This window comes from Pseudophryne corroboree, chromosome 7 (assembly GCF_028390025.1).
Source record: "Pseudophryne corroboree isolate aPseCor3 chromosome 7, aPseCor3.hap2, whole genome shotgun sequence".
NCBI classification, from domain to species: Eukaryota; Metazoa; Chordata; class Amphibia; order Anura; family Myobatrachidae; genus Pseudophryne; species Pseudophryne corroboree.
Window position 1 is genome coordinate 123,521,684 of NC_086450.1, and position 27,534 is coordinate 123,549,217.

General features: G+C 47.2%; 1 protein-coding gene, 1 long non-coding RNA gene and 1 pseudogene across 2 annotated transcripts in view; 2 read left to right on the plus strand and 1 right to left on the minus strand.

Annotated features, from left to right (window-relative positions):
* SLC38A11 (solute carrier family 38 member 11) overlaps nucleotides 1-637 on the plus strand; it is a 230,073-nt gene extending 229,436 nt beyond the window's left edge. The window contains exon 12 of the mRNA XM_063933616.1: nucleotides 346-637. Within this exon, the coding sequence (XP_063789686.1) occupies nucleotides 346-624 (279 nt within the window). The 3' untranslated portion in view covers nucleotides 625-637. The remainder of the gene's footprint in view (nucleotides 1-345) is intronic.
* On the minus strand, nucleotides 275-27,534 carry LOC134944768 (uncharacterized). Its single transcript, XR_010181945.1, has 2 exons — nucleotides 27,047-27,534; nucleotides 275-604 (listed from the first exon to the last, which is right to left on the minus strand). It is a non-coding gene; the product is annotated as an uncharacterized LOC134944768 (long non-coding RNA).
* Nucleotides 11,712-11,830, plus strand: LOC134947353 (5S ribosomal RNA; annotated as a pseudogene).

The following is a 27,534-nucleotide window of genomic DNA, read 5'->3' on the forward strand; positions in this document are numbered from 1 at the left end:
TCGGTTTTGATCGCAATATTGCGAATACATCGGTCGCACATTTAAGATGTTTAGATTCACTCCCAGTAGGCGGCGGCTTAGCGTGTGTAACTCTGCTATAATCGCCTTGCGAGCGAACAACTCGGAATGAGGGCCATTAAACAGTCAAGGAAGCTGATAAATGTATAATTTGGTTTTAATACTACAATAGAGGGATAAATGGATAATAATAATTTGCAAACATGAAAAGGGTGTAATTGGGGTTTTTTTTTTCAGTATAAAAACAAAGAGCAGGGGAAGTATATTTTTTATATTTTTGTAAGAAAAATTCAAAGTGAATTTATAATGTATATTTTATTTTCTCAGGGTGTTCTGAGCGCGACTCCTCTCGTCTTCATCATCCCTACTGCGTGCTATATAAAATTGTCAGCGGATCACTGGTACCATGCCAACAATACATTGCCCTGCTTTATCCTTCTCCTCGGTGTAATAATAATGCCAGTAGGGTTTGTCATGGCCATCTTATATCCACAGGAATGTAGTCACGGCAGTGAGATGTTTTACTGTTTTGCAAATGTTACATTTTTCGATATTCCCTCAAACAGAACATATCAAAGCAATGCATCTGAAATAAAAATAAAATAATTGCTTGACAAAATATATATCTACATTATTGCTCATGTAAGTATCCTATTTTAGTAGTTGTGAATTAAATTCATGTTTGCACATAATATGTACACATGATGTGGTTGATACAGAGTTGGACAGACACCAGGTGTATATGGGCCCTCATTCCGAGTTGTTCGCTCGCTAGCTGCTTTTAGCAGCAGTGCAAACGCTAAGCTGCCGCCCTCTGGGAGTGTATCTTAGCTTAGCAGAAGTGCGACTGAAAGGTTTGCAGCATTGCTACAAAAAGAGATTGTGCAGTTTCTGAGTAGCTTGAGACTTACTCCTAGCTAGCGATCACTTCAGACTGTTTAGTTCCTGTTTTGACGTCACAAACACGCCCTACGTTTGCCCAGCCACTCCTGCGTTTTTATCTGACACGCCTGCGTTTTTACACACACTCCCCGAAAACTGTCAGTTACCACCCAGAAACACCCACTTCCTGTCAATCACTCTGCGGCCAGCAGTGCGACTGAAAAGCGTCGCTAGACCTTGTGTGAAACTGCATCGGCTTTTGTGAAAGTACGGTGCGCGTGCGCACTGCGCCCCATACGCATGCGCAGAAATGCCGCTTTTTGACCTAATCGCTGCGCTGCGACCGAAAGCAGCTAGCGATCAACTCGGAATGAGGGCCATGCTCCTGTGTTGTGCACCAAAAAATTTGTATATTTGCTACAGTATGCAGAGTACAACCATTGCGCCTAGCTCATACACTTGACTAGTTATCAGCAGTTTTGAGCTTACACCAGCCCTATACTAAGTACAAAAGATACAACAGAAAAAAGGTATATTTATGCTTATAAACATAGGAATGTTGGATTCCGCACCAATCAAGAAATAAAGAAATTCAGTAAGTTAAAACCTAGATGGTAAATCAGAGTCGTGACTAGACTTTTGTGTGCCCTGTGCCAGGGAGAGAATTGGCGCCCCCTCCATTTTTTTCAATAGGGACATAAGGCGCATGCCTCGTGGGGAAGGGGCATGACAGAATTGATCCCAGAGAAAGCCCATGCTATGATGCCCCTTCCCATATTATATATAGAAAATGGATTTGGACACAAATTCTCTTTATACTACATTCATGCACTTAACTTGAGAGCTCGTTGTTAATCAGTTACAATACCCTTATACCCCTTTCACAGCTCCAATGCCGGATCCCACCCGGGAATTAGAAACGGATCCTTCCCGGGTGGGATCCGGCATTGGAGACTCTCCTGCCTCTTCTGCTGGCTTCCAGACCCGGCATAATGCCGGGTCGGTTGCCATAGCGGCGGGGGGGCGGGGGCGGAGGTGGAGGCGGCGCTGGGAGATGAGCTGATCTCAGCGCCACCTCTCACTATCTTGTAAACGGGTCCTGGATCGTCTCGACCCGGGAATCCGTTTACAGAGCCACTGACCCGGTATTTTGCCCGAGAATAACACTGCTTATAACCCGGGTTGAATTACCGGGTCAGGCGACCCGGGAAATCCGACATGGCGCTTTCACACCGCGCACTGACCCGTGTCGACCCAGCAATATGCTGGGTCGATACCGGGTTATTTGTACGGTGTGAAAGGGGTATAATACAGGAGATGCTGGGCTTCAAAAAGGGGGGAAGCTGCAGTAAAAGTAATTAAAACATATAATTGACAAGTGCGCCAACAGCGCCCCCTACCCTGCAGTGCTATGTGCGGCGTCCCCTCTGCACACACCTAGTTACGGCCCTGTGGTAAATACTGGGGAATGTGTACCCTGATTAGTGCATTAGGTGGTGCACCCAAGCCAATGAGAATAAATAGATAGACTCTTTTTTGGGGGGCACTCTTTAGAACATGATAGTATTACAATGATAGGAATTAAAATGTAACTTTTATTAAAGCTGCAATGCTAATATATCCTAAAATGTGATGTGTGCCAATGCACAAAAATTAAAAGAAAATTAGGGATCGTTGTGAACAGTTAATGTATATCAAAATTGTATCCAGGTTCAAGATATAAGATTATCACTTGATATGTCACAACGTTTAATAATATATATACATTAGCTGACCTCCCTGACTGCCAGCGTATTGGATTAAGAAGTACCTATGTGAGGATAGGAATAATGGGGATCATTCAGAGTTGCTTGCTAGCAGATTTTAGCAGCATTGCACACGCTAGGCTGCCGCCCTCTGGGCGTGTATCTTAGCTTAGCAGAATTGCCAACGAAAGATTAGCAGAATTGCGATTAGAAAATTCTTAGCAGTTTCTGAGTAGCTCCAGACCTACTCACAGATTGCGATCAGCTCAGCCCGTTTCGTTCCTTGTTTGACGTCACAAACACGCCCTGCGTTCGGCCAGCCACTCCCCCGTTTCTCCAGACACTCCCGTGTTTTATTCTGGCACGCCTGCGTTTTTCCGCACACTCCCAGAAAACGGTCAGTTTCCGCCCAGAAACACCCACTTCCTGTCAATCACACTCCGATCACTTCAACGATGAAAAATCTTCGTTCGGACGTGAGTAAATCTACTAAGTTTTGTGCTAAAATACTTAGCGCATGCACACTGCGTACCATGCGGATGCGCATTTTTGCCTTAATCGCTCCGTTGTGAAAATCGGCAACGAGCGAACAACTCGGTAATGACCCTCAATGAGTTATGTAGATTTTAGCTAATACCCCTTTTCCACTAGCTCTTAGAAACACGGGTAAATGCACAGGGGCGCGCATTTACCCATGTTTTGCCCTAGTGGAAAAGGGTTCCCCGGCAAATTCCCGGATCAAGTAATCCGGGAATCCTACCCGGGTAGCTAGCCGGGTTGAACACGTGTTCAACCCGGATACCTGTCTAGTGTGAACGGGTGCCGTGTCTAGGCGACACGGCTCCCGTTCACAGTGTATAGGGAGGGCGGCGCTGGAAGATCATGTAATCTCCCAGCGCCGCCCCTGCCGCGTCAGTAGTTGTGTCACCAACCCGGCAATATGCCGGGTTGGTGAGCGCTGTTCAAAAGGGGCTGTAGCACGGGTCGAAGCCGTGTCAGGCGACACGGCTGCGACCCGTGCTTTAGTGGAAAAGGGGTATTAGGAACAAGATCAGAAAGAAGGAAGCAAAACTGGTGAATCTGCTTTAAGTGTTAGACACCTAGTAACTCCCTCTTTTTGTCCCTTTATTGCACACAGTTTTCTGAAATGCGTCTTCGGGGCCCTGACACTGCCGCAGTCCCATTTTCCCTGCACCATATTCATCGCAGCATATATAGTGGGACCATACTCTAGGTAATATCCGGCCGTGTAACAGCTGAGATACTAGTCCCTGTCTCTAGTGCGGCTAGACATACAGTATTCTTTCTCATTAACAGAGCATTTGTGCCTAATGGTCACTAAATACTAGAGATGTGCACTTGAAATTTTTCGGGTTTTGGTTTTGGGTTCGGTTCCGCGGCCGTGTTTTGGGTTCGACCGCGTTTTGGCAAAACCTCACCGAATTTTTTTTGTCGGATTCAGGTGTGTTTTGGATTCGGGTGTTTTTTTCAAAAAACACTAAAAAACAGCTTAAATCATAGAATTTGGGGGTCATTTTGATCCCAAAGTATTATTAACCTCAAAAACCATAATTTCCACTCATTTTCAGTCTATTCTGAATACCTCACACCTCACAATATTATTTTTAGTCCTAAAATTTGCACCGAGGACGCTGGATGACTAAGCTAAGCGACCCTAGTGGCCGACACAAACACCTGGCCCATCTAGGAGTGGCACTGCAGTGTCACGCAGGATGGCCCTTCCAAAAAACCCTCCCCAAACAGCACATGACGCAAAGAAAAAAAGAGGCGCAATGAGGTAGCTGTGTGAGTAAGATAAGCGACCCTAGTGGCCGACACAAACACCTGGCCCATCTAGGAGTGGCACTGCAGTGTCACGCAGGATGGCCCTTCCAAAAAACCCTCCCCAAACAGCACATGACGCAAAGAAAAAAAGAGGCGCAATGAGGTAGCTGTGTGAGTAAGATAAGCGACCCTAGTGGCCGACACAAACACCTGGCCCATCTAGGAGTGGCACTGCAGTGTCACGCAGGATGTCCCTTCCAAAAAACCCTCCCCAAACAGCACATGACGCAAAGAAAAAAAGAGGCGCAATGAGGTAGCTGTGTGAGTAAGATAAGCGACCCTAGTGGCCGACACAAACACCGTGCCCATCTAGGAGTGGCACTGCAGTGTCACGCAGGATGTCCCTTCCAAAAAACCCTCCCCAAACAGCACATGACGCAAAGAAAAAAAGAGGCGCAATGAGGTAGCTGTGTGAGTAAGATAAGCGACCCTAGTGGCCGACACAAACACCGGGCCCATCTAGGAGTGGCACTGCAGTGTCACGCAGGATGTCCCTTCCAAAAAACCCTCCCCAAACAGCACATGACGCAAAGAAAAAAAGAGGCGCAATGAGGTAGCTGTGTGAGTAAGATAAGCGACCCTAGTGGCCGACACAAACACCGGGCCCATCTAGGAGTGGCACTGCAGTGTCACGCAGGATGTCCCTTCCAAAAAACCCTCCCCAAACAGCACATGACGCAAAGAAAAAAAGAGGCGCAATGAGGTAGCTGTGTGAGTAAGATAAGCGACCCTAGTGGCCGACACAAACACCGGGCCCATCTAGGAGTGGCACTGCAGTGTCACGCAGGATGGCCCTTCCAAAAAATACTCCCCAAACAGCACATGACGCAAAGAAAAATTAAAGAAAAAAGAGGTGCAAGATGGAATTGTCCTTGGGCCCTCCCACCCACCCTTATGTTGTATAAACAGGACATGCACACTTTAACCAACCCATCATTTCAGTGACAGGGTCTGCCACACGACTGTGACTGAAATGACGGGTTGGTTTGGACCCCCACCAAAAAAGAAGCAATTAATCTCTCCTTGCACAAACTGGCTCTACAGAGGCAAGATGTCCACCTCATCATCATCCTCCGATATATCACCGTGTACATCCCCCTCCTCACAGATTATCAATTCGTCCCCACTGGAATCCACCATCTCAGCTCCCTTTGTACTTTGTGGAGGCAATTGCTGCTGGTCAATGTCTCCACGGAGGAATTGATTATAATTCATTTTAATGAACATCATCTTCTCCACATTTTCTGGATGTAACCTCGTACGCCGATTGCTGACAAGGTGAGCGGCGGCACTAAACACTCTTTCGGAGTACACACTTGTGGGAGGGCAACTTAGGTAGAATAAAGCCAGTTTGTGCAAGGGCCTCCAAATTGCCTCTTTTTCCTGCCAGTATAAGTACGGACTGTGTGACGTGCCTACTTGGATGCGGTCACTCATATAATCCTCCACCATTCTTTCAATGGTGAGAGAATCATATGCAGTGACAGTAGACGACATGTCCGTAATCGTTGTCGGGTCCTTCAGTCCGGACCAGATGTCAGCATCAGCAGTCGCTCCAGACTGCCCTGCATCACCGCCAGCGGGTGGGCTCGGAATTCTGAGCCTTTTCCTCGCACCCCCAGTTGCGGGAGAATGTGAAGGAGGAGATGTTGACAGGTCGCGTTCCGCTTGACTTGACAATTTTCTCACCAGCAGGTCTTTGAACCCCAGCAGACTTGTGTCTGCCGGAAAGAGAGATCCAAGGTAGGCTTTAAATCTAGGATCGAGCATGGTGGCCAAAATGTAGTGCTCTGATTTCAACAGATTGACCACCCGTGAATCCTTGTTAAGCGAATTAAGGGCTCCATCCACAAGTCCCACATGCCTAGCGGAATCGCTCTGTGTTAGCTCCTCCTTCAATGTCTCCAGCTTCTTCTGCAAAAGCCTGATGAGGGGAATGACCTGACTCAGGCTGGCAGTGTCTGAACTGACTTCACGTGTGGCAAGTTCAAAGGGCATCAGAACCTTGCACAATGTTGAAATCATTCTCCACTGCGCTTGAGACAGGTGCATTCCACCTCCTATATCGTGCTGAATTGTATAGGCTTGAATGGCCTTTTGCTGCTCCTCCAACCTCTGAAGCATATAGAGGGTTGAATTCCACCTCGTTACCACTTCTTGCTTCAGATGATGGCAGGGCAGGTTCAGTTGTTTTTGGTGGTGCTCCAGTCTTCTGTACGTGGTGCCTGTACGCCGAAAGTGTCCCGCAATTCTTCTGGCCACCGACAGCATCTCTTGCACACCCCTGTCGTTTTTTAAAAAATTCTGCACCACCAAATTCAAGGTATGTGCAAAACATGGGACGTGCTGGAATTTGCCCAGATTTAATGCACACACAATATTGCTGGCGTTGTCCGATGCCACAAATCCACAGGAGAGTCCAATTGGGGTAAGCCATTCCGCGATGATCTTCCTCAGTTGCCGTAAGAGGTTTTCAGCTGTGTGCGTATTCTGGAAAGCGGTGATACAAAGCGTAGCCTGCCTAGGAAAGAGTTGGCGTTTGCGAGATGCTGCTACTGGTGCCGCCGCTGCTGTTCTTGCGGCGGGAGTCCATACATCTACCCAGTGGGCTGTCACAGTCATATAGTCCTGACCCTGCCCTGCTCCACTTGTCCACATGTCCGTGGTTAAGTGGACATTGGGTACAACTGCATTTTTTAGGACACTGGTGAGTCTTTTTCTGACGTCCGTGTACATTCTCGGTATCGCCTGCCTAGAGAAGTGGAACCTAGATGGTATTTGGTAACGGGGGCACACTACCTCAAGAAATTGTCTAGTTCCCTGTGAACTAACGGCGGATACCGGACGCACGTCTAACACCAACATAGTTGTCAAGGCCTCAGTTATCCGCTTTGCAGCAGGATGACTGCTGTGATATTTCATCTTCCTCGCAAAGGACTGTTGGACAGTCAATTGCTTACTGGAAGTAGTACAAGTGGGCTTACGACTTCCCCTCTGGGATGACGATCGACTCCCAGCAGCAACAACAGCAGCGCCAGCAGCAGTAGGCATTACACTCAAGGATGCATCGGAGGAATCCCAGGCAGGAGAGGACTCGTCAGAATTGCCAGTGACATGGCCTGCAGGACTATTGGCATTCCGGGGTAAGGAGGAAATTGACACTGAGGGAGTTGGTGGGGTGGTTTGCGTGAGCTTGGTTACAAGAGGAAGGGATTTACTGGTCAGTGGACTGCTTCCGCTGTCACCCAAAGTTTTTGAACTTGTCACTGACTTATTATGAATGCGCTGCAGGTGACGTATAAGGGAGGATGTTCCGAGGTGGTTAACGTCCTTACCCCTACTTATTACAGCTTGACAAAGGCAACACACGGCTTGACACCTGTTGTCCGCATTTCTGTTGAAATACTTCCACACCGAAGAGCTGATTTTTTTGGTATTTTCACCAGGCATGTCAATGGCCATATTCCTCCCACGGACAACAGGTGTCTCCCCGGGTGCCTGACTTAAACAAACCACCTCACCATCAGAATCCTCCTGGTCAATTTCCTCCCCAGCGCCAGCAACACCCATATCCTCCTCATCCTGGTGTACTTCAACACTGACATCTTCAATCTGACTATCAGGAACTGGACTGCGGGTGCTCCTTCCAGCACTTGCAGGGGGCGTGCAAATGGTGGAAGGCGCATGCTCTTCACGTCCAGTGTTGGGAAGGTCAGGCATCGCAACCGACACAATTGGAGTCGGACTCTCCTTGTGGATTTGGGATTTCGAAGAACGCACAGTTCTTTGCGGTGCTACTGCTTTTGCCATCTTGAGTCTTTTCATTTTTCTAGCGAGAGGCTGAGTGCTTCCATCCTCATGTGAAGCTGAACCACTAGCCATGAACATAGGCCAGGGCCTCAGCCGTTCCTTGCCACTCCGTGTGGTAAATGGCATATTGGCAAGTTTACGCTTCTCCTCCGACAATTTTATTTTAGGTTTTGGAGTCCTTTTTTTACTGATATTTGGTGTTTTGGATTTTACATGCTCTGCACTATGACATTGGGCATCGGCCTTGGCAGACGACGTTGCTGGCATTTCATCGTCTCGGCCATGACTAGTGGCAGCAGCTTCAGCACGATGTGGAAGTGGATCTTGATCTTTCCCTAATTTTGGAACCTCAACATTTTTGTTCTCCATATTTTAATTGGCACAACTAAAAGGCACCTCAGGTAAACAATGGAGATGGATGGATACTAGTATACTTATGGATGGACTGCCGAGTGCCGACACAGAGGTAGCTACAGCCGTGGACTACCGTACTGTGTCTGCTGATAATATAGACTGGATGATAATGAGATGAAATCAATATATATGTATATATAATATCAATAGTACTGCAGCCGGACAGGTATATATATTTATTATGTAATGACTGATGACGGACCTGCTGGACACTGTCAGCTCAGCAGCACCGTAGACTGCTACAGTAAGCTACTATAGTAGTATGTATAAAGAAGAAAGAAAAAAAAAACAACCACGGGTAGGTGGTATACAATTATGGATGGACTGCCGAGTGCCGACACAGAGGTAGCTACAGCCGTGGACTAACGTACTGTGTCTGCTGATAATATAGACTGGATGATAATGAGATGAAATCAATATATATGTATATATAATATCACTAGTACTGCAGCCGGACAGGTATATATATTTATTATGTAATGACTGATGACGGACCTGCTGGACACTGTCAGCTCAGCAGCACCGCAGACTGCTACAGTAAGCTACTATAGTAGTATGTATAAAGAAGAAAGAAAAAAAAAAAACACGGGTAGGTGGTATACAATTATGGATGGACTGCCGAGTGCCGACACAGAGGTAGCTACAGCCGTGGACTACCGTACTGTGTCTGCTGATAATATAGACTGGATGATAATGAGATGAAATCAATATATATGTATATATAATATCACTAGTACTGCAGCCGGTCAGGTATATATATTTATTATGTAATGACTGATGACGGACCTGCTGGACACTGTCAGCTCAGCAGCACCGCAGACTGCTACAGTAAGCTACTATAGTAGTATGTATAAAGAAGAAAGAAAAAAAAACAACCACGGGTAGGTGGTATACAATTATGGATGGACTGCCGAGTGCCGACACAGAGGTAGCTACAGCCGTGGACTAACGTACTGTGTCTGCTGATAATATAGACTGGATGATAATGAGATGAAATCAATATATATGTATATATAATATCACTAGTACTGCAGCCGGACAGGTATATATATTTATTATGTAATGACTGATGACGGACCTGCTGGACACTGTCAGCTCAGCAGCACCGCAGACTGCTACAGTAAGCTACTATAGTAGTATGTATAAAGAAGAAAGAAAAAAAAAAAACACGGGTAGGTGGTATACAATTATGGATGGACTGCCGAGTGCCGACACAGAGGTAGCTACAGCCGTGGACTACCGTACTGTGTCTGCTGATAATATAGACTGGATGATAATGAGATGAAATCAATATATATGTATATATAATATCAATAGTACTGCAGCCGGACAGGTATATATATTTATTATGTAATGACTGATGACGGACCTGCTGGACACTGTCAGCTCAGCAGCACCGCAGACTGCTACAGTAAGCTACTATAGTAGTATGTATAAAGAAGAAAGAAAAAAAAAACAACCACGGGTAGGTGGTATACAATTATGGATGGACTGCCGAGTGCCGACACAGAGGTAGCTACAGCCGTGGACTAACGTACTGTGTCTGCTGATAATATAGACTGGATGATAATGAGATGAAATCAATATATATGTATATATAATATCACTAGTACTGCAGCCGGACAGGTATATATATTTATTATGTAATGACTGATGACGGACCTGCTGGACACTGTCAGCTCAGCAGCACCGCAGACTGCTACAGTAAGCTACTATAGTAGTATGTATAAAGAAGAAAGAAAAAAAAAAAAAAACATGGGTAGGTGCTAGGTGGTATACAATATTATATATATATTATATACAATTATATATATATATATATATATATATATATATTAAACTCATAAACTGGTGGTGATTATTAAACTGGTGGTCAGGTCACTGGTCACACTATCAGCAACTTGCAAGTAGTACTCCTGAGTCCTAAGCAGACAATCACAATATATATTATACTGGTGGTCAGTGTGGTCACAAACAATGGCAGTGTGGCTGGCACTCTGGCAGCAAAAGTGTGCACTGTACGTTATATGTACTCCTGAGTCCTGAGTCCTGCTCTCAGACTCTAACTGCTCCCCACTGTCAGTGTCTCCCCCACAAGTCAGATAATACAGTCACACTATCTCTATCACTTCAGCAAGTACTAGTAGTAGTAGTACTCCTCCTAATGCTCCCCAAAATACTACTGTGTCTCTCTCTGTCTCACTCTCTTCTCGAATCTCTATAAACGGAGAGGACGCCAGCCACGTCCTCTCCCTATGAATCTCAATGCACGTGTGAAAATGGCGGCGACGCGCGGCTCCTTATATAGAATCCGAGTCTCGCGATAGAATCCGAGCCTCGCGATAATCCGACAGCGTGATGATGACGTTCGGGCGCGCTCGGGTTAACCGAGCAAGGCGGGAAGATCCGAGTCGCTCGGACCCGTGTAAAAAAAACTGAAGTTCGGGCGGGTTCGGATTCCGAGGAACCGAACCCGCTCATCTCTACTAAATACTGCTGCTGTTATTTAACCCTTTGTTATTTAACAATCACAGTCTAGGAAATTATAAATACCAAAGTGCATAATTATTTATTCAGTACATACTTTGTATATCAAGCACCTATGTAAGAACAGGAAGTTTTATTTCAGATAGTTTTTCCAATTTTCTGATTGATTGTTTATAAAGAACCAACTGTAGATTAACTACACTCTCATTCAGATTTTTTTTCTCTGATTGTTTACTCTCCATGTTTCTCACTTCTTTTTGGAACATCTATCTTTAAGCAGACCCTCATCATTGATTCAGGGGTCTCCGCATCACACATTATGGTTTTCCCTAACAATTGACCCCTGTCTAACATTGACAGCAGATCCGCTCTGTACAAATTCCATCTAGGAGGTGCTTGCACTACTCTACATTTATTTCCTTATCTCCCTAAATACTTATACTCCTTCCCCCTGTTAAGTGCAAGGTGAACTTTCATCAGTGATCCCAGAGTTGTTCCTCAGCTTATTCATTCTACTATCATACCACACTGTCAACGCCCAATACCGTCCGATTTTGGAAGCTAAGCCGTGTTGGGCTTCGTTAGTACCTGGATGGGAGACCCCCTGGGAATACCAAGTGTTGCAGGAATTGGGACAATAATCTATTCTGTGCCTAACACTGAAAGCAGATTCACCAATTTTGCTTCCTTTTTTTCTAATCTTGTTCCTAAGATAAAATCTACATAACTCATTATTTCTGTCTTCACATAGGTTCTTCTTAATTCACTATGCTGGCAGTCAGTGAGGTCAGCTAAGAGACTGACCCAGTGTGGGTTCTTTGTGACAGATTTATCAAAATGTATATATATTATTAAACGTTTTGACATATCAAGTGATAATCTCATATCTTGACCCTGTATACAATTTTGATACACATTAACTATTCACATCGATCCCTAATTTTCTTATCATTTTTGTGCATTGGCACACATCTACTTTTAGGATAGGATCACACAACATTTACAATGCAGGTTTCACGCACACGCAGTGCATTAACAGCAGATGCGCAGTTTTCCGATAATCGCCCAATATGCGTTTTTGAATATAGCTATCCAAGCTGAATGAGGGCCCTAATCCCTTATCCATACCTGTAGCTATAAACCTCTCACATTTCAAATTCAGACAAGGGCCAGATAAAGGGATTTATTGTACTATGCCATTTGGCAGACAGGGAGGTTATCAGCAGCAGGTGCAAATAGATAATCACTAGCAGATCACTTGTGATTGGCTGTTTACAAAAGCTCTGTAGACACTGCTTGTTCCATTTTTTTGTTGCACAAGCTGCTTTTGTAAGCATGTACAGTATAAGCATTTTTTTCACAAGCAATACACTGTATAAGGAATTGTTTCTGCGCTGTTGCAGTGACCTTTATAGTTCAACCACTTAACTTGCTAATGTTTTTATCTAAAACCACTCAGAAAATGTTTTGGGTTTTTTTTTTTTTTTTGTTTTTTTTTTGGGGGGGGGGGGTTATGGCTGAATTTTATTAAGAACATGTATTTAAAGCATATCTAACACGATCGATAAAGTTTTAAAAAAGTAACTTTTTTTTATTCTAAACATTGGTACAAACATCGATTGTCGATATATCAGATAATTGATGATTGGAGCATTATGACTCTACATTTTCCCAGCGACTGCAGAGCAGCCGTCGGGTGTCCACAGGGAAGGCGAGTGCTGCTTTTTTTTACATTTCTCCAACATCTGCAAATCTCTGGCAGCCACAGGGTGGGGGGTACTGCCAGGCTGCTCGATCTGCAGGGATTGGCAGCACAATAGTCACTGGGGAAGGGAACCAAGAAGCAGAGGAACCGGGGAGTACAGTACCTCTGTCAGCAGCTGTGGGCATTTCTGGTTTAATCACATGTGACCATGTAAGGGAAAGCACAGCCTGGTGTGGTCGCATCTGATGCGACTACACCAGGCAAAATTGTTAATTGAATTATTAATTGAAATCTAATAGTGAATGCGTTTATTGTACATAAAATAAATGGTTTGCAATACTGGCACAAGTGGGATGTACTATAAGGGGTATATTTACCATTACCATTTACCATTACTGCGTTCTGCAGGAATGGAAACTGCGTTCTGCAGGAATATCTGAGCCAATTTTAGTCAACTTTTACTCTTGTACTATTGAGAGTGTGCTTACTTACGGTATTCCCGTTTGGTATGGAAATTGTAATGTAGCAGAGCGTAAATCGCTCGATAGAATTGTTAAAACTGCCGAAAGAATAGTCGGTTTACCATTGCCAAATATCCAGACCCTTTATGAAAAGAGGCTCCTTAATAAGGCCAGGAGTATACTGAGCGATGAAACTCATCCTAATTACAGGGTATTTACCCTGCTTCCTTCTAAGTTACGTTATAGGTCTTTGTTGTGTAAGACTAGTAGACTGAAATGTAGTTTTTTTCCTAAAGCAATTAGTATGTTAAACGGTTCTGAGGGTAGATAGGAGTTGTACCTGCTTACGTGTCCACTTGTGTTCTTATGGGTTTTAAAGTATTTTATGGTGTTTTATTGGCATTTGTATTCTAGTGATATCTGTTTTTTTTCCATTCGGAAATCTCATTGTTTGTTCACATGTGAATATCTAATGATAAGAAACTAAACTAACTAACTAACTAACTAACTACTAAACTGCAGGATGAAAACGGGGACTTGCTTTCGCATGCCTGAGGCAGGTGAAACAAAAATAAGAATTTACTTACCGATAATTCTATTTCTCATAGTCCGTAGTGGATGCTGGGACTCCGTCAGGACCATGGGGAATAGCGGGCTCCGCAGGAGACAGGGCACATCTAAAAAAGCTTTTAGGTCACATGGTGCGTACTGGCTCCTCCCCCTATGACCCTCCTCCAAGCCTCAGTTAGGTACTGTGCCCGGACGAGCGTACACAATAAGGAAGGATCTTGAATCCCGGGTAAGACTCATACCAGCCACACCAATCACACCGTACAACTTGTGATCTGAACCCAGTTAACAGTATGATAACACAAACGAAGTAGCCTCTGAACAGATGGCTCACAACAACAGTAATAACCCGATTTTTGTAACAGTAACTATGTACAAGCATTGCAGACAATCCGCACTTGGGATGGGCGCCCAGCATCCACTACGGACTATGAGAAATAGAATTATCGGTAAGTAAATTCTTATTTTCTCTAACGTCCTAGTGGATGCTGGGACTCCGTCAGGACCATGGGGATTATACCAAAGCTCCCAAACGGGCGGGAGAGTGCGGATGACTCTGCAGCACCGAATGAGAGAACTCCAGGTCCTCTTTAGCCAGAGTATCAAATTTGTAAAATTTTACAAACGTGTTCTCCCCTGACCACGTAGCTGCTCGGCAAAGTTGTAATGCCGAGACTCCTCGGGCAGCCGCCCAGGATGAGCCCACTTTCCTTGTGGAATGGGCCTTTACAGATTTAGGCTGTGGCAGGCCTGCCACAGAATGTGCAAGTTGGATTGTACTACATATCCAACGTGCAATCGTCTGTTTAGACGCAGGAGCACCCAACTTGTTGGGTGCATACAATGTAAACAACGAGTCAGATTTTCTGACTCCAGCTGTCCTTGAAATATATATTTTTAATGCTCTGACAACGTCCAGTAACTTGGAGTCCTCCAAGTCGCTAGTAGCCGCAGGCATCACAATAGGCTGGTTCAAGTGAAATGCCGAAACCACCTTAGGGAGAAATTGAGGACGTGTCCTCAATTCTGCCCTGTCCGAATGGAATATCAGATATGGGCTTTTGTATGACAAAGCTGCCAACTCCGAAACTCTCCTGGCTGAAGCCAGGGCCAACAGCATGGTTACCTTCCATGTAAGGTATTTTAAATCTACCGATTTTAAAGGCTCAAACCAATGAGATTTGAGAAAATTTAGAACCACGTTCAAATCCCACGGTGCCACTGGAGGCACTATTGGGGGTTGTATATGTAGTACACCTTTGACAAAAGTTTGTACTTCAGGCACTGACGCCAATTCCTTCTGGAAGAAAATTGATAAGGCCGAAATTTGAACTTTAATGGACCCCAATTTGAGGCCCATAGACAATCCTGCTTGCAGGAAATGTAAGAATCGACCCAATTGAAATTCTTCCGTTGGAGCCTTCTTGGCCTCACACCACGCAACATATTTTCTCCAAATGCGGTGATAATGTTGTGCGGTCACTTCTTTCCTGGCTTTAATTAAAGTAGGAATAACTTCCTCAGGAATGCCCTTCTCTTTTAGAATCCGGCGTTCAACCGCCATGCCGTCAAACGCAGCCGCGGTAAGTCTTGGAACATACAAGGTCCCTGCTGAAGCAGATCCCTTCTTAGAGGTAGAGGCCACGGATCCTCCGTGAGCATCTCTTGAAGTTCCGGATACCAAGTTCTTCTTGGCCAGTCCGGAGCTACCAGTATTGTTCTTACTCCTCTTTTCCGTATAATTCTCAGTACCTTTGGTATGAGAGGCAGAGGAGGGAACACATACACTGACTGGTACACCCACGGTGTTACCAGAGCGTCCACAGCTATTGCCTGAGGGTCTCTTGACCTGGCGCAATACCTGTCCAATTTTTTGTTGAGGCGAGACGCCATCATGTCCACCTTTGGTTTTTCCCAACGGTTCACAATCATGTGGAAAACTTCTGGATGAAGTCCCCACTCTCCCGGGTGAAGGTCGTGTCTGCTGAGGAAATCTGCTTCCCAGTTGTCCACTCCCGGGATGAACACTGCTGACAGTGCTACGACATGATTCTCCGCCCAGCGCAGAATCCTTGCAGCTTCTGCCATTGCACTCCTGCTTCTCGTGCCGCCTTGTCGGTTTACGTGGGCGACTGCCGTGATGTTGTCGGACTGGATCAACACCGGCTGACCCTGAAGCAGCGATTTTGCCAGGCTTAGAGCATTGTAGATCGCTCTTAGCTCCAGTATATTTATGTGAAGAGACGTCTCCAGGTTTGACCACACGCCCTGGAAGTTTCTTCCCTTTGTGACTGCTCCCCAACCTCGTAGGCTGGCATCCGTAGTCACCAGGACCCAGTCCTGTATGCCGAATCTGCGGCCCACTAACAGATGGGCAGTCTGCAACCACCACAGGAGAGACAACCTTGTTCTCGGTGACAGTGTTATCCGCTGATGCATGTGCAGATGCGATCCGGACCATTTGTCCAGCAGATCCCACTGAAATGTTCGTGCATGGAATCTGCCGAATGGAATCGCTTCGTACGAAGCCACCATCTTTCCCAGGACTCTTGTGCATTGATGTACTGACACAGTTCCTGGTTTTAGGAGGTTCTTGACAAGTTCGGATAACTCCCTTGCTTTCTCTTCCGGGAGAAATACCTTTTTCTGAACCGTGTCCAGAATCATGCCCAGGAACAGCAGATGTGTTGTCGGGGTCAATTGAGATTTTGGAAGATTTAGAATCCACCCGTGTTGCTGAAGCACTACTTGTGTTAGCGCTACACCGACTTCCAGCTGTTCTCTGGACTTTGCCCTTATCAGGAGATCGTCCAAGTAAGGGATAATTAATACGCCTTTTCTTCGTAGAAGAACCATCATTTCGGTCATTACCTTGGTAAAGACCCGAGGGGCCGTGGACAACCCAAACGGCAGCGTTTGAAACTGATAATGACAGTCTTGTATCACGAACCTGAGATACCCTTGGTGTGAGGGGTAAATCGGGACATGTAGATAAGCATCTTTTATGTCCAAGGACACCATGAAGTCTCCTTCTTCCAGATTCGCTATCACTGCTCTGAGTGACTCCATCTTGAACTTGAATTTCTTTATGTACAGGTTCAAGGATTTCAGATTTAGAATAGGCCTTACCGAACCGTCCGGTTTCGGTACCACAAATAGTGTGGAATAATACCCCTTTCCCTGTTGTAGGAGGGGTACCTTGACTATCACCTGCTGAGAATACAGCTTGTGAATGGCTTCCAAAACCGACGTCCTTTCTGAGGGAGACGTTGGTAAAGCAGACTTTAGGAACCGGCGAGGGGGAGACCTTTCGAACTCCAGCATGTAACCCTGAGATACTATCTGCAGGACCCACGGGTCCACTTGTGAGTGAACCCATTGATTGCTGAAAATCTTGAGTCGACCCCCCACCGTTCCTGAGTCCGCTTGTAAAGCCCCAGCGTCATGCTGATGGCTTTGTAGAAGCCGGGGCGGGCTTCTGTTCCTGGGCAGGGGCTGCTTGCTGCCCTTTCTTACCCTTTCCTCTGCCTCGCGGCAGATAAGACTGTCCTTTTGGTCGCTTTTTATAGGAGCGAAAGGACTGCGGCTGAAAAGACGGTGTCTTTTTCTGTTGGGAGGGGGTCTGAGGTAAAAAAGTGGATTTGCCGGCAGTTGCCGTGGCCACCAGGTCCGAAAGACCGACCCCAAACAATTCCTCTCCTTTATATGGCAATACTTCCATATGCCTCTTGGAATCCGCATCACCTGACCACTGTCGCGTCCATAAACTTCTTCTGGCAGATATGGACATCGCGCTTACTCTTGATGCTAGAGTACAAACATCCCTCTGAGCATCTCGCATATAAAGGAAAGCATCCTTTAATTGCTCTAGAGTCAATAAAATACTGTCCCTATCCAGGGTATCAATATTTTCAGTCAGAGAATCCAACCACACTACCCCAGCACTGCACATCCAGGCTGAGGCTATTGCCGGTCGCAGTATAACACCAGTATGTGTGTATATACTCTTCAGTGTAGTTTCCAGCCTCCTATCTGCTGGATCCTTGAGGGCGGCCGTATCAGGAGACGGCAACGCCACTTGCTTTGATAAACGTGTGAGCGCCTTATCCACCCTAGGGGGTGTTTCCCAGCGCGCCCTAACCTCTGGTGGGAAAGGGTATAATGCCAATAACTTCTTGGAAATTAGCAGTTTTCTATCGGGGTTAACCCACGCTTCATCACACACGTCATTCAATTCCTCTGATTCTGGAAAAAATACAGGTAGTTTTTTCACCCCCCACATAATACCCCTTTTTGAGGTACCAGCAGTATCAGAGATCTGCAAAGCCTCCTTCATTGCCGTGATCATATAACGTGTGGCCCTATTGGAAAATACGTTTGTTTCTTCACCGTCGACACTAGATTCATCTGTGTCGGTACCCGTGTCGACTGACTGAGGTAAAGGACGTTTTACAGCCCCTGACGGTGTCTGAGACGCCTGAACCGGTACTAACTGGTTTGCCGGGCGTCTTATTTCGTCAACTGACTTTTGTAATGTGCTGACATTATCACGTAATTCCATAACTAAAGCCATCCATTCCGGTGTCGACTCCCTAGGGGGTGACATTACCATCATCGGCAATTGCTCTGCCTCCACACCAACATCGTCCTCATACATGTCGACACACACGTACCGACACACAGCAGCCACACAGGGAATGCTCTAATCGAAGACAGGACCCCCTAGCCCTTTGGGGAGACAGAGGGAGAGTTTGCCAGCACACACCAAAAGCGCTATAAATGTATATAAACAACCCTAGAAGGTGTTGTTTACTATATATGCGCACTTAATATATAAATATCGCCAATTTATGCCCCCCTTCTCTTGTTACCCTGTTTCTGTAGTGCAGTGCAGGGGAGAGACCTGGGAGCCTTCCTCACCAGCGGAGCTGAGCAGGAAAATGGCGCTGAGTGCTGAGGAGAATAAGCTCCGCCCCTTTTTCGGCGGGCTTTTCCCCGGTTTTTAAGAAACTGGCCTGGGTTAAAATACATACATATAGCCTTAATGGCTATATGTGATGTATTTATTTTGCCACTAAAGGTAATTATATTGCTGCCCAGGGCGCCCCCAGCAGCGCCCTGCACCCTCCGTGACTGAGTCAGTGAGCCGTGTGACAACAATGGCGCACAGCTGCCGTGCTGTGCGCTACCTTCAAGAAGACTGAGGAGTCTTCTGCCGCCTGCTTTCCGGACCTCCGTTCTGCCGTCTCTTCAGCGTCTGTAAGGGGGATCGGCGGCGCGGCTCCGGGACGAACCCCAGGCTGACCTGTGTTCCGACTCCCTCTGGAGCTAAGTGTCCAGTAGCCTAAGACTCCAATCCATCCTGCACGCAGGTGAGTTGGAAATCTCTCCCCTAAGTCCCTCGATGCAGTGATCCTGTTGCCAGCAGGAATCACTGAGATTGAAACCTAAAAAAAAACTTTTCTAAACAGCTCTTTAGGAGAGCCACCTAGATTGCACCCTCTCGGACGGGCACAAAAACCTAACTGAGGCTTGGAGGAGGGTCATAGGGGGAGGAGCCAGTACGCACCATGTGACCTAAAAGCTTTTTTAGATGTGCCCTGTGTCCTGCGGAGCCCGCTATTCCCCATGGTCCTGACGGAGTCCCAGCATCCACTAGGACGTTAGAGAAATCCCCAATAAGCCGCCCCTCGTGCCAGCTTATCGGGGCTAATAGGCTAGCCCCCAGTGAGACAATTAGCTGTGGTAATTAACAGCGGCTAATTGGATACCCCCCCCCCCCCCCCCAAGTAACTGTGACACGTGCCTGACATGAAACAAATGCATATCCGACTGACAGCATCTTGTGTTCTGCATATGGGTGTAAATATGCTCATTTTGCATGCAAATGTTTTAGTCAGAAATCATGCTCATTCTGCGGCCAACTGAAACAGCCCCAAATTCTGTAAGTTATAACAATGTCTACAGTGGGACTGCCTTAATTGCAAATCATTATGACACATTTATTGGCATGATCTGTTGATAATCCTTTGAAGGAAAGGTCACAACAATAGAGTTTGTGTATAAGTGGGATGCAAGAAAATTCCGGGCAGCATTGACCAGTGATATTTAGGAAGTGCAACAGGAAGAGGAAAGGAACACTGGTCTGTGAATAGACGTGTACCAATAAGCACAACTTGTCTATGCATACTATTGTGTCATTCTTTTGTAGTAAAAATAAGATTTTACTTACCTGTAAATCTATTTCTCGTAGTCCGTAGTGGATGCTGGGGACTCCGTAAGGACCATGGGGAATAGACGGGCTCCGCAGGAGACAGGGCACTTTAAGAAAGAATTTGGATACTGGTGTGCTCTGGCTCCTCCCTCTATGTCCCTCCTCCAGACCTCAGTTAGAGAAACTGTGCCCGGAAGAGCTGACAGTACAAGGAAAGGATTTTGGAATCCAGGGCAAGACTCATACCAGCCACACCAATCACACCGTATAACTTGTGATAAACTTACCCAGTTAACAGTATGAACAACAACAGAGCATCAGATCAACCCTGATGCAACTATAACATAACCCTTATGTAAGCAATAACTATATACAAGCATTGCAGAAGAAGTCCGCACTTGGGACGGGCGCCCAGCATCCACTACGAACTACGAGAAATAGATTTACCGGTAAGTAAAATCTTATTTTCTCTAACGTCCTAGTGGATGCTGGGGACTCCGTAAGGACCATGGGGATTATACCAAAGCTCCCAAACGGGCGGGAGAGTGTGGATGACTCTGCAGCACCGAATGAGCAAACACAAGGTCCTCCTCAGCCAGGGTATCAAACTTGTAGAACTTTGCAAAAGTGTTTGAACCCGACCAAGTAGCTGCTCGGCAAAGCTGTAATGCCGAGACCCCTCGGGCAGCCGCCCAAGAAGAGCCCACCCTCCTTGTGGAATGGGCTTTTACTGATTTTGGCAGCGGCAATCCAGCCGCAGAATGAGCCTGCTGAATCGTGTTACAGATCCAGCGAGCAATAGTTTGCTTTGAAGAAGGAGCACCCAGCTTGTTGGGTGCATACAGGATAAACAGCGACTCAGTTTTCCTGACTCTAGCCGTTCTGGCTACATAAACCTTCAAAGCCCTGACCACATCTAGTAACTCGGAATCCTCCAAGTAACGAGTAGCCACAGGCACCACAATAGTTTGGTTCATATGAAAAGATGACACCACTTTTGGCAGAAATTGCGGACGGGTCCGCAATTCTGCCCTGTCCATATGGAAAACCAGATAGGGGCTTTTATGTGACAAAGCCGCTAATTCTGACACACGCCTAGCTGTAGCCAAGGCTAATAGCATGACCACCTTCAACGTGAGAAATTTTAACTCCACGGTTTTAAGTGGCTCAAACCAGTGTGACTTCAGGAAACTCAACACCACGTTAAGATCCCAAGGTGCCACTGGAGGCACAAAAGGGGGCTGAATATGCAGCACTCCCTTTACAAACGTCTGAACTTCAGGTAGAGAAGCCAGTTCTTTTTGAAAGAAAATGGATAGGGCCGAAATCTGGACCTTAATGGAACCCAATTTTAGGCCCAAAGTCACTCCCGACTGTAGGAAGTGAAGGAAATGTCCCAGCTGGAATTCCTCCGTAGGGGCATTCCTGGCCTCACACCAAGCAACATATTTTCGCCATATACGGTGATAATGTTTAGCCGTTACGTCCTTCCTAGCCCTTATCAGCGTAGGAATAACCTCATCCGGAATGCCTTTTTCTGCTAGGATCCGGCGTTCAACCGCCATGCCGTCAAACGCAGCCGCGGTAAGTCTTGGAACAGACAGGGCCCCTGTTGCAACAAGTCCTGTCTTAGAGGCAGAGGCCATGGGTCCTCTGTGAGCATTTCTTGCAGCTCTGGAAACCAAGTCCTTCTTGGCCAATCCGGAACAATGAGTATTGTTCTCACTCCTCTTCTTCTTATGATTCTCAGCACCTTGGGTATGAGAGGAAGAGGAGGAAATACATAGACCGACTGGAACACCCACGGTGTCACTAGTGCGTCTACAGCTATCGCCTGAGGGTCTCTTGACCTGGCGCAATACCTCTTTAGCTTTTTGTTGAGGCGGGATGCCATCATGTCTACTTGTGGCAGTTCCCACCGACTTGCAATCTGTGTGAAGACTTCTTGATGAAGTCCCCACTCTCCCGGGTGGAGGTCGTGCCTGCTGAGGAAGTCTGCTTCCCAGTTGTCCACTCCCGGAATGAACACTGCTGACAGTGCTCTTACGTGATTCTCCGCCCAGTGAAGAATTCTGGTGGCTTCCGCCATCGCCACCCTGCTTCTTGTGCCGCCTTGGCGGTTTACATGAGCCACTGCGGTGATGTTGTCTGACTGAATCAGCACCGATCGGTCGCGAAGCAGGGTCTTCGCTTGACGTAGGGCGTTGTATATGGCCCTTAGTTCCAGGATATTGATGTGAAGGCAAGTCTCCTGACTTGACCACAGACCTTGGAAATTTCTTCCCTGTGTGACTGCTCCCCACCCTCGGAGGCTTGCGTCCGTGGTCACCATGACCCAGTCCTGAATGCCGAATCTGCGGCCCTCGAGAAGGTGAGCACTCTGCAGCCACCACAGGAGAGACACCCTGGCCCTGGGGGATAGGGTGATCAGCCGATGCATTTGTAGATGTGACCCGGACCACTTGTCCAACAGATCCCATTGAAAGGTCCTCGCATGGAACCTGCCGAAGGGAATGGCCTCGTATGATGCCACCATCTTTCCCAGGACTCGCGTGCAGTAATGCACCGACACCAGTTTTGGTTTTAATAGGTCTCTGACCAGTGTCATGAGCTCCTGAGCCTTCTCCATCGGGAGATAAACCCTCTTCTGGCCTGTGTCCAGAATCATGCCCAGGAAGGGCAGACGAGTCGTAGGAATCAACTGCGACTTTGGAATATTTAGAATCCAGCCGTGCTGTTGTAACACTTCCCGAGAGCGTGCTACGCTGATCAGCAACTGCTCTCTGGACCTCGCCTTTATGAGGAGATCGTCCAAGTATGGGATAATTGTGACTCCTTGCCGTCGCAGGAGCACCATCATTTCCGCCATTACCTTGGTAAATATTCTTGGTGCCGTGGAGAGACCAAACGGCAACGTCTGGAATTGGTAATGACAATCCTGTACCACAAATCTGAGGTACTCCTGATGAGGTGGATAAATGGGGACATGAAGGTAAGCATCCTTTATGTCCAGAGACACCATAAAATCCCCCCCTTCTAGGCTAGCGATGACTGCTCTGAGCGATTCCATCTTGAACTTGAACCTTTTCAGGTATATGTTCAGGGATTTTAAATTCAATATGGGTCTGACCGAACCATCCGGTTTCGGTACCACAAACATGGTCGAATAGTAACCCCTTCCTTGTTGAAGGAGGGGAACCTTGACCACCACCTGCTGAAGATACAATTTGTGAATTGCAGCTAACACTATTTCCCTCTCTAAGGGGGAAGCTGGCAGGGCCGATTTTAGGTAACGGTGAGGGGGCATCTCTTCGAATTCCAGCTTGTATCCCTGAGACACAATCTCTATAGCCCAGGGATCCACCTGGGAGTGAACCCACTTGTGGCTGAAATTTCGGAGACGCGCCCCCACCGGGCCTAGCTCCGCCTGTGGAGCCCCAGCGTCATGCGGTGGATTTAGTGGAAGCCGGGGAGGACTTCTGTTCCTGGGAACTAGCTGTATTGTGCAGCTTCTTTCCTCTACCCCTGCCTCTGGCAAGAAAGGACGCACCTCGGACTTTCTTGCCTTTTTGTGATCGAAAGGACTGCATCTGGTAATACGGTGCTTTCTTAGGTTGTGAGGGAACATATGGCAAAAAATTTGACTTTCCAGCCGTAGCTGTGGAGACCAGGTCCGAGAGACCCTCCCCAAACAACTCCTCACCCTTGTAAGGTAAAACCTCCATGTGCCTTTTTGAGTCGGCATCGCCTGTCCATTGCCGAGTCCACAGGACCCTTCTGGCAGAAATCGACATTGCATTTATTCTAGAGCCTAGTAGGCTAATGTCTCTTTGAGCATCTCTCATATACAGGACAGCGTCTTTTATATGCCCCAGGGTCATCAATATAGTATCCTTGTCCAAGGTATCAAGTTCCTCAGATAAGGTATCTGTCGATGCTGCTACAGCACTACACATCCAGGCTGACACAATCGCCGGCCTTAGTAAGGTACCTGAATGTGTATAAATGGACTTCAGGGTACCCTCCTGCTTTCTATCCGCAGCATCTTTTAGGGTGGCCGTATCCTGTGACGGCAGGGCTACCCTCTTGGATAAGCGTGTTAAAGCTTTGTCTACCCTAGGGGAGGATTCCCAGCGTAACCTGTCCGTTGGCGGGAAAGGATACGCCATAAGCATCCATTTGGAAATCTGCAGTTTTTTATCTGGAGATTCCCAAGCCTTTTCACATAACTCATTTAGCTCATGTGAAGGGGGAAAGGTCACCTCTTGCCTTTTTTCCCCATACATATAAACTATCTTGTCAGGGACTGGGGTTTCCTCTGTGATGTGCAACACATCCTTCATTGCTATAATCATATAACGGATGGCTTTAGCCAATTTAGGCTGTAACTTTGCATCCTCGCAGTCGACACTGGAGTCAGAATCCGTGTCGATATCTGTGTCAACAATTTGGGATAGTGGGCGCTTCTGAGACCCTGACGGCCTCTGCGACAGGATCAGGCATGGGCTGAGACCCCGGCTGTCCTAAGGCTTCAGCTTTATCCAACCTTTTATGCATGGAAGTAACATTATCATTTAAAACCTTCCACATATCCATCCAATCGGGTGTCGGCGCCATCGGCGGCGACCCCACATTCATTTGTTCCCGCTCTGCTTCCACATAGCCTTCCTCGTCAAACATGCCGACACAAGCGTACCGACACACCACACACACAGGGGATGCTCTTTTTGAAGACAGTTCCCCCACAAGGCCTTTTGGAGAGACAGAGAGAGAGTATGCCAGCACACACCCCAGCGCTATATGTCCCAGGAATCACACAGTAACTTAGTGTTAACCCAGTAGCTGCTGTATATACTGTTTTTGCGCCTAATTTATGTGCCCCCCCTCTCTTTTTACCCTCTTCTACCGTGTTTCTGCAGGGGAGAGCCTGGGGAGCTTCCTCTCAGCGGAGCTGTGGAGAGAAAATGGCGCTGGTGAGTGCTGAGGAAGAAGCCCCACCCCCTCAGCGGCAGGCTTCTGTCCCGCGTTTCTGTGTAAAAATATGGCGGGGGCCCATGCATATATACAGTGCCCAACTGTATATATGCCCAACTTTTGCCAAGAGGTCTCTAATTGCTGCCCAGGGCGCCCCCCCCCCCCCCCCCCCTGCGCCCTGCACCCAACAGTGACCGGAGTATGTGGGTGTAGTGTGGGAGCAATGGCGCACAGCTGCAGTGCTGTGCGCTACCTCAGTATGAAGACTGGAGTCTTCTGCCGCCGATTTCGAAGTCTTCTTGCTTCTTTCACCGGCTTCTGTCTTCCGGCTCTGCGAGGGGGATGGCAGCGCGGCTCCAGGATCGGACGACAGAGGGTGAGATCCTGTGTACGATCCCTCTGGAGCTAATGGTGTCCAGTAGCCTAAGAAGCAGGACCTATCTTCAGTGAGTAGGGCTGCTTCTCTCCCCTCAGTCCCACGTAGCAGAGAGTCTGTTGCCAGCAGATCTCTCTGAAAATAAAAAAACCTTACAAAATACTTTCTTTTATAGCAAGCTCAGGAGAGCTCACTAAGTAGCACCCAGCTCGTCCGGGCACAGATTCAAACTGAGGTCTGGAGGAGGGACATAGAGGGAGGAGCCAGAGCACACCAGTATCCAAATTCTTTCTTAAAGTGCCCTGTCTCCTGCGGAGCCCGTCTATTCCCCATGGTCCTTACTGAGTCCCCAGCATCCACTAGGACGTTAGAGAAAATATAATATTATTTCAATTATAGTATTCTGATTTCTATTCATTTTATTCTTTTTTAAAAAAAATCTTTTTATTCACAAAGTTTGTCAAAAGAAACATCCATCAATAGAGAATGAAATGCATATAACAGTGCAACAAGAAACATAAATGCATGAATGATAGCTAAGAAACATCTACATCACTTCACATAGATAATATACTTCACATAAGACATTGACAAACAATGTTACATTTTTAGAATAAAAATGAAACTCAAAATATTACAAAATGTGTTCCGGTTGTCCAGGAAGACAAGTGAAAATCCTCACTAATCCAACCCCTTCTTCCCCACTCCTGACCTTGACCGCAAAACATCAGGATTGGTGATGGTGCAAAAACCAGCTTGCAGACTCTCTCTCTCTCTCTCTCTATATATGTATATCAGGGACGTGTGGTGAGGTCAATGGCTGGGGAGGCACTGGCTAGTATCAGAGCCAGATTTATGCCATATACCACCCTATATATAGTCTATCCCATCTGCAAGCAGCACAACAATGGGCAGCAATTGCAAAGCCTAATCCAGTAGCAGTTGAAAAAGAATTCGATCGCAATTTGAGTGACAGGCGGCGGGCGTTAGGTGGGTGGCGATGCAGCATTGGGGGGGGGGGAGGAAATGCGATAAGACACATACGCGCAGAGGGTTTCCACAAACTGCCGATTTCTGCGATGCGATTGCAATCGCATCGCTGGGTGATGATTAGCATGGTGGGCTGCCTTGCCATGTGCTGGGCTGCCCCTAGCATATGAGTGTAAGCAGTAGCAGTTTTGCTTTGGCACAGGGTAACATAGGGTAACACATGGCAAGGGGGGCACATGGTAAAACATGACACTGGAGTCAGGGATTAACACATGGCATAGGGGGCACAGGATAATGCATGGTACATGGGGGCACAAGTTAATACATTGCACCGGGATCACAGGGTAACACATGGCACTGGGGGGGGCATAGTATAACACATGGCCCAGGGTAGCAAAGGGTAACACATGGCAAGGGGAGCACAGGGAGGCACAGGTTAACACATGAACTAGGGGGCACAGGGTAACACATGGCACAGTGGGGAATAGGATAATACATGGTACAGGGGGGGCACTATATGGAGTGAGAGTAGGAGGGGAAAGATGGGCACAGTACCTGGTGGTAGCCGGCTGCTGGGTTACACCATGCACTGCAGGAGTACTGGGAGCACATACTGCTGCCTCCTGTCACAGGCTCCCAGCGGATTCTCAACCGCTGCTGCTGCTGCCACTAGTACTGCTTCTGGGTCCTCGGGTGCTGCTGCTGCTCCTGGGTCTCCTGCTGCTGCTGCTCCTGTGTCCCCTGCTGCTGCTCATGGGTCTCCTGCTGCTGCTGCTCCTGGGTCTCCTGCTGCTGCTCCTGGGTCCTCCCCCACTGACAACGGTGCTGGGCTTTCCACTGGGTCGGCTCTTCCATTGGCAGCATCACAGGGGCGGGGAGCACGGGGGAGAGAGGCTGTTAAGACTGTGCAGCCAGGCAGGGAAGTGTGAGCACAGGCCACGCCCCCTCCTGAGACAGATCTGATAGAGCAGGCCTGGCCAACCTGTGGCTCTGCAGATGTTGTGAAACTACACATCCCAGAATGGCCTCACAGGCTCCGTTTT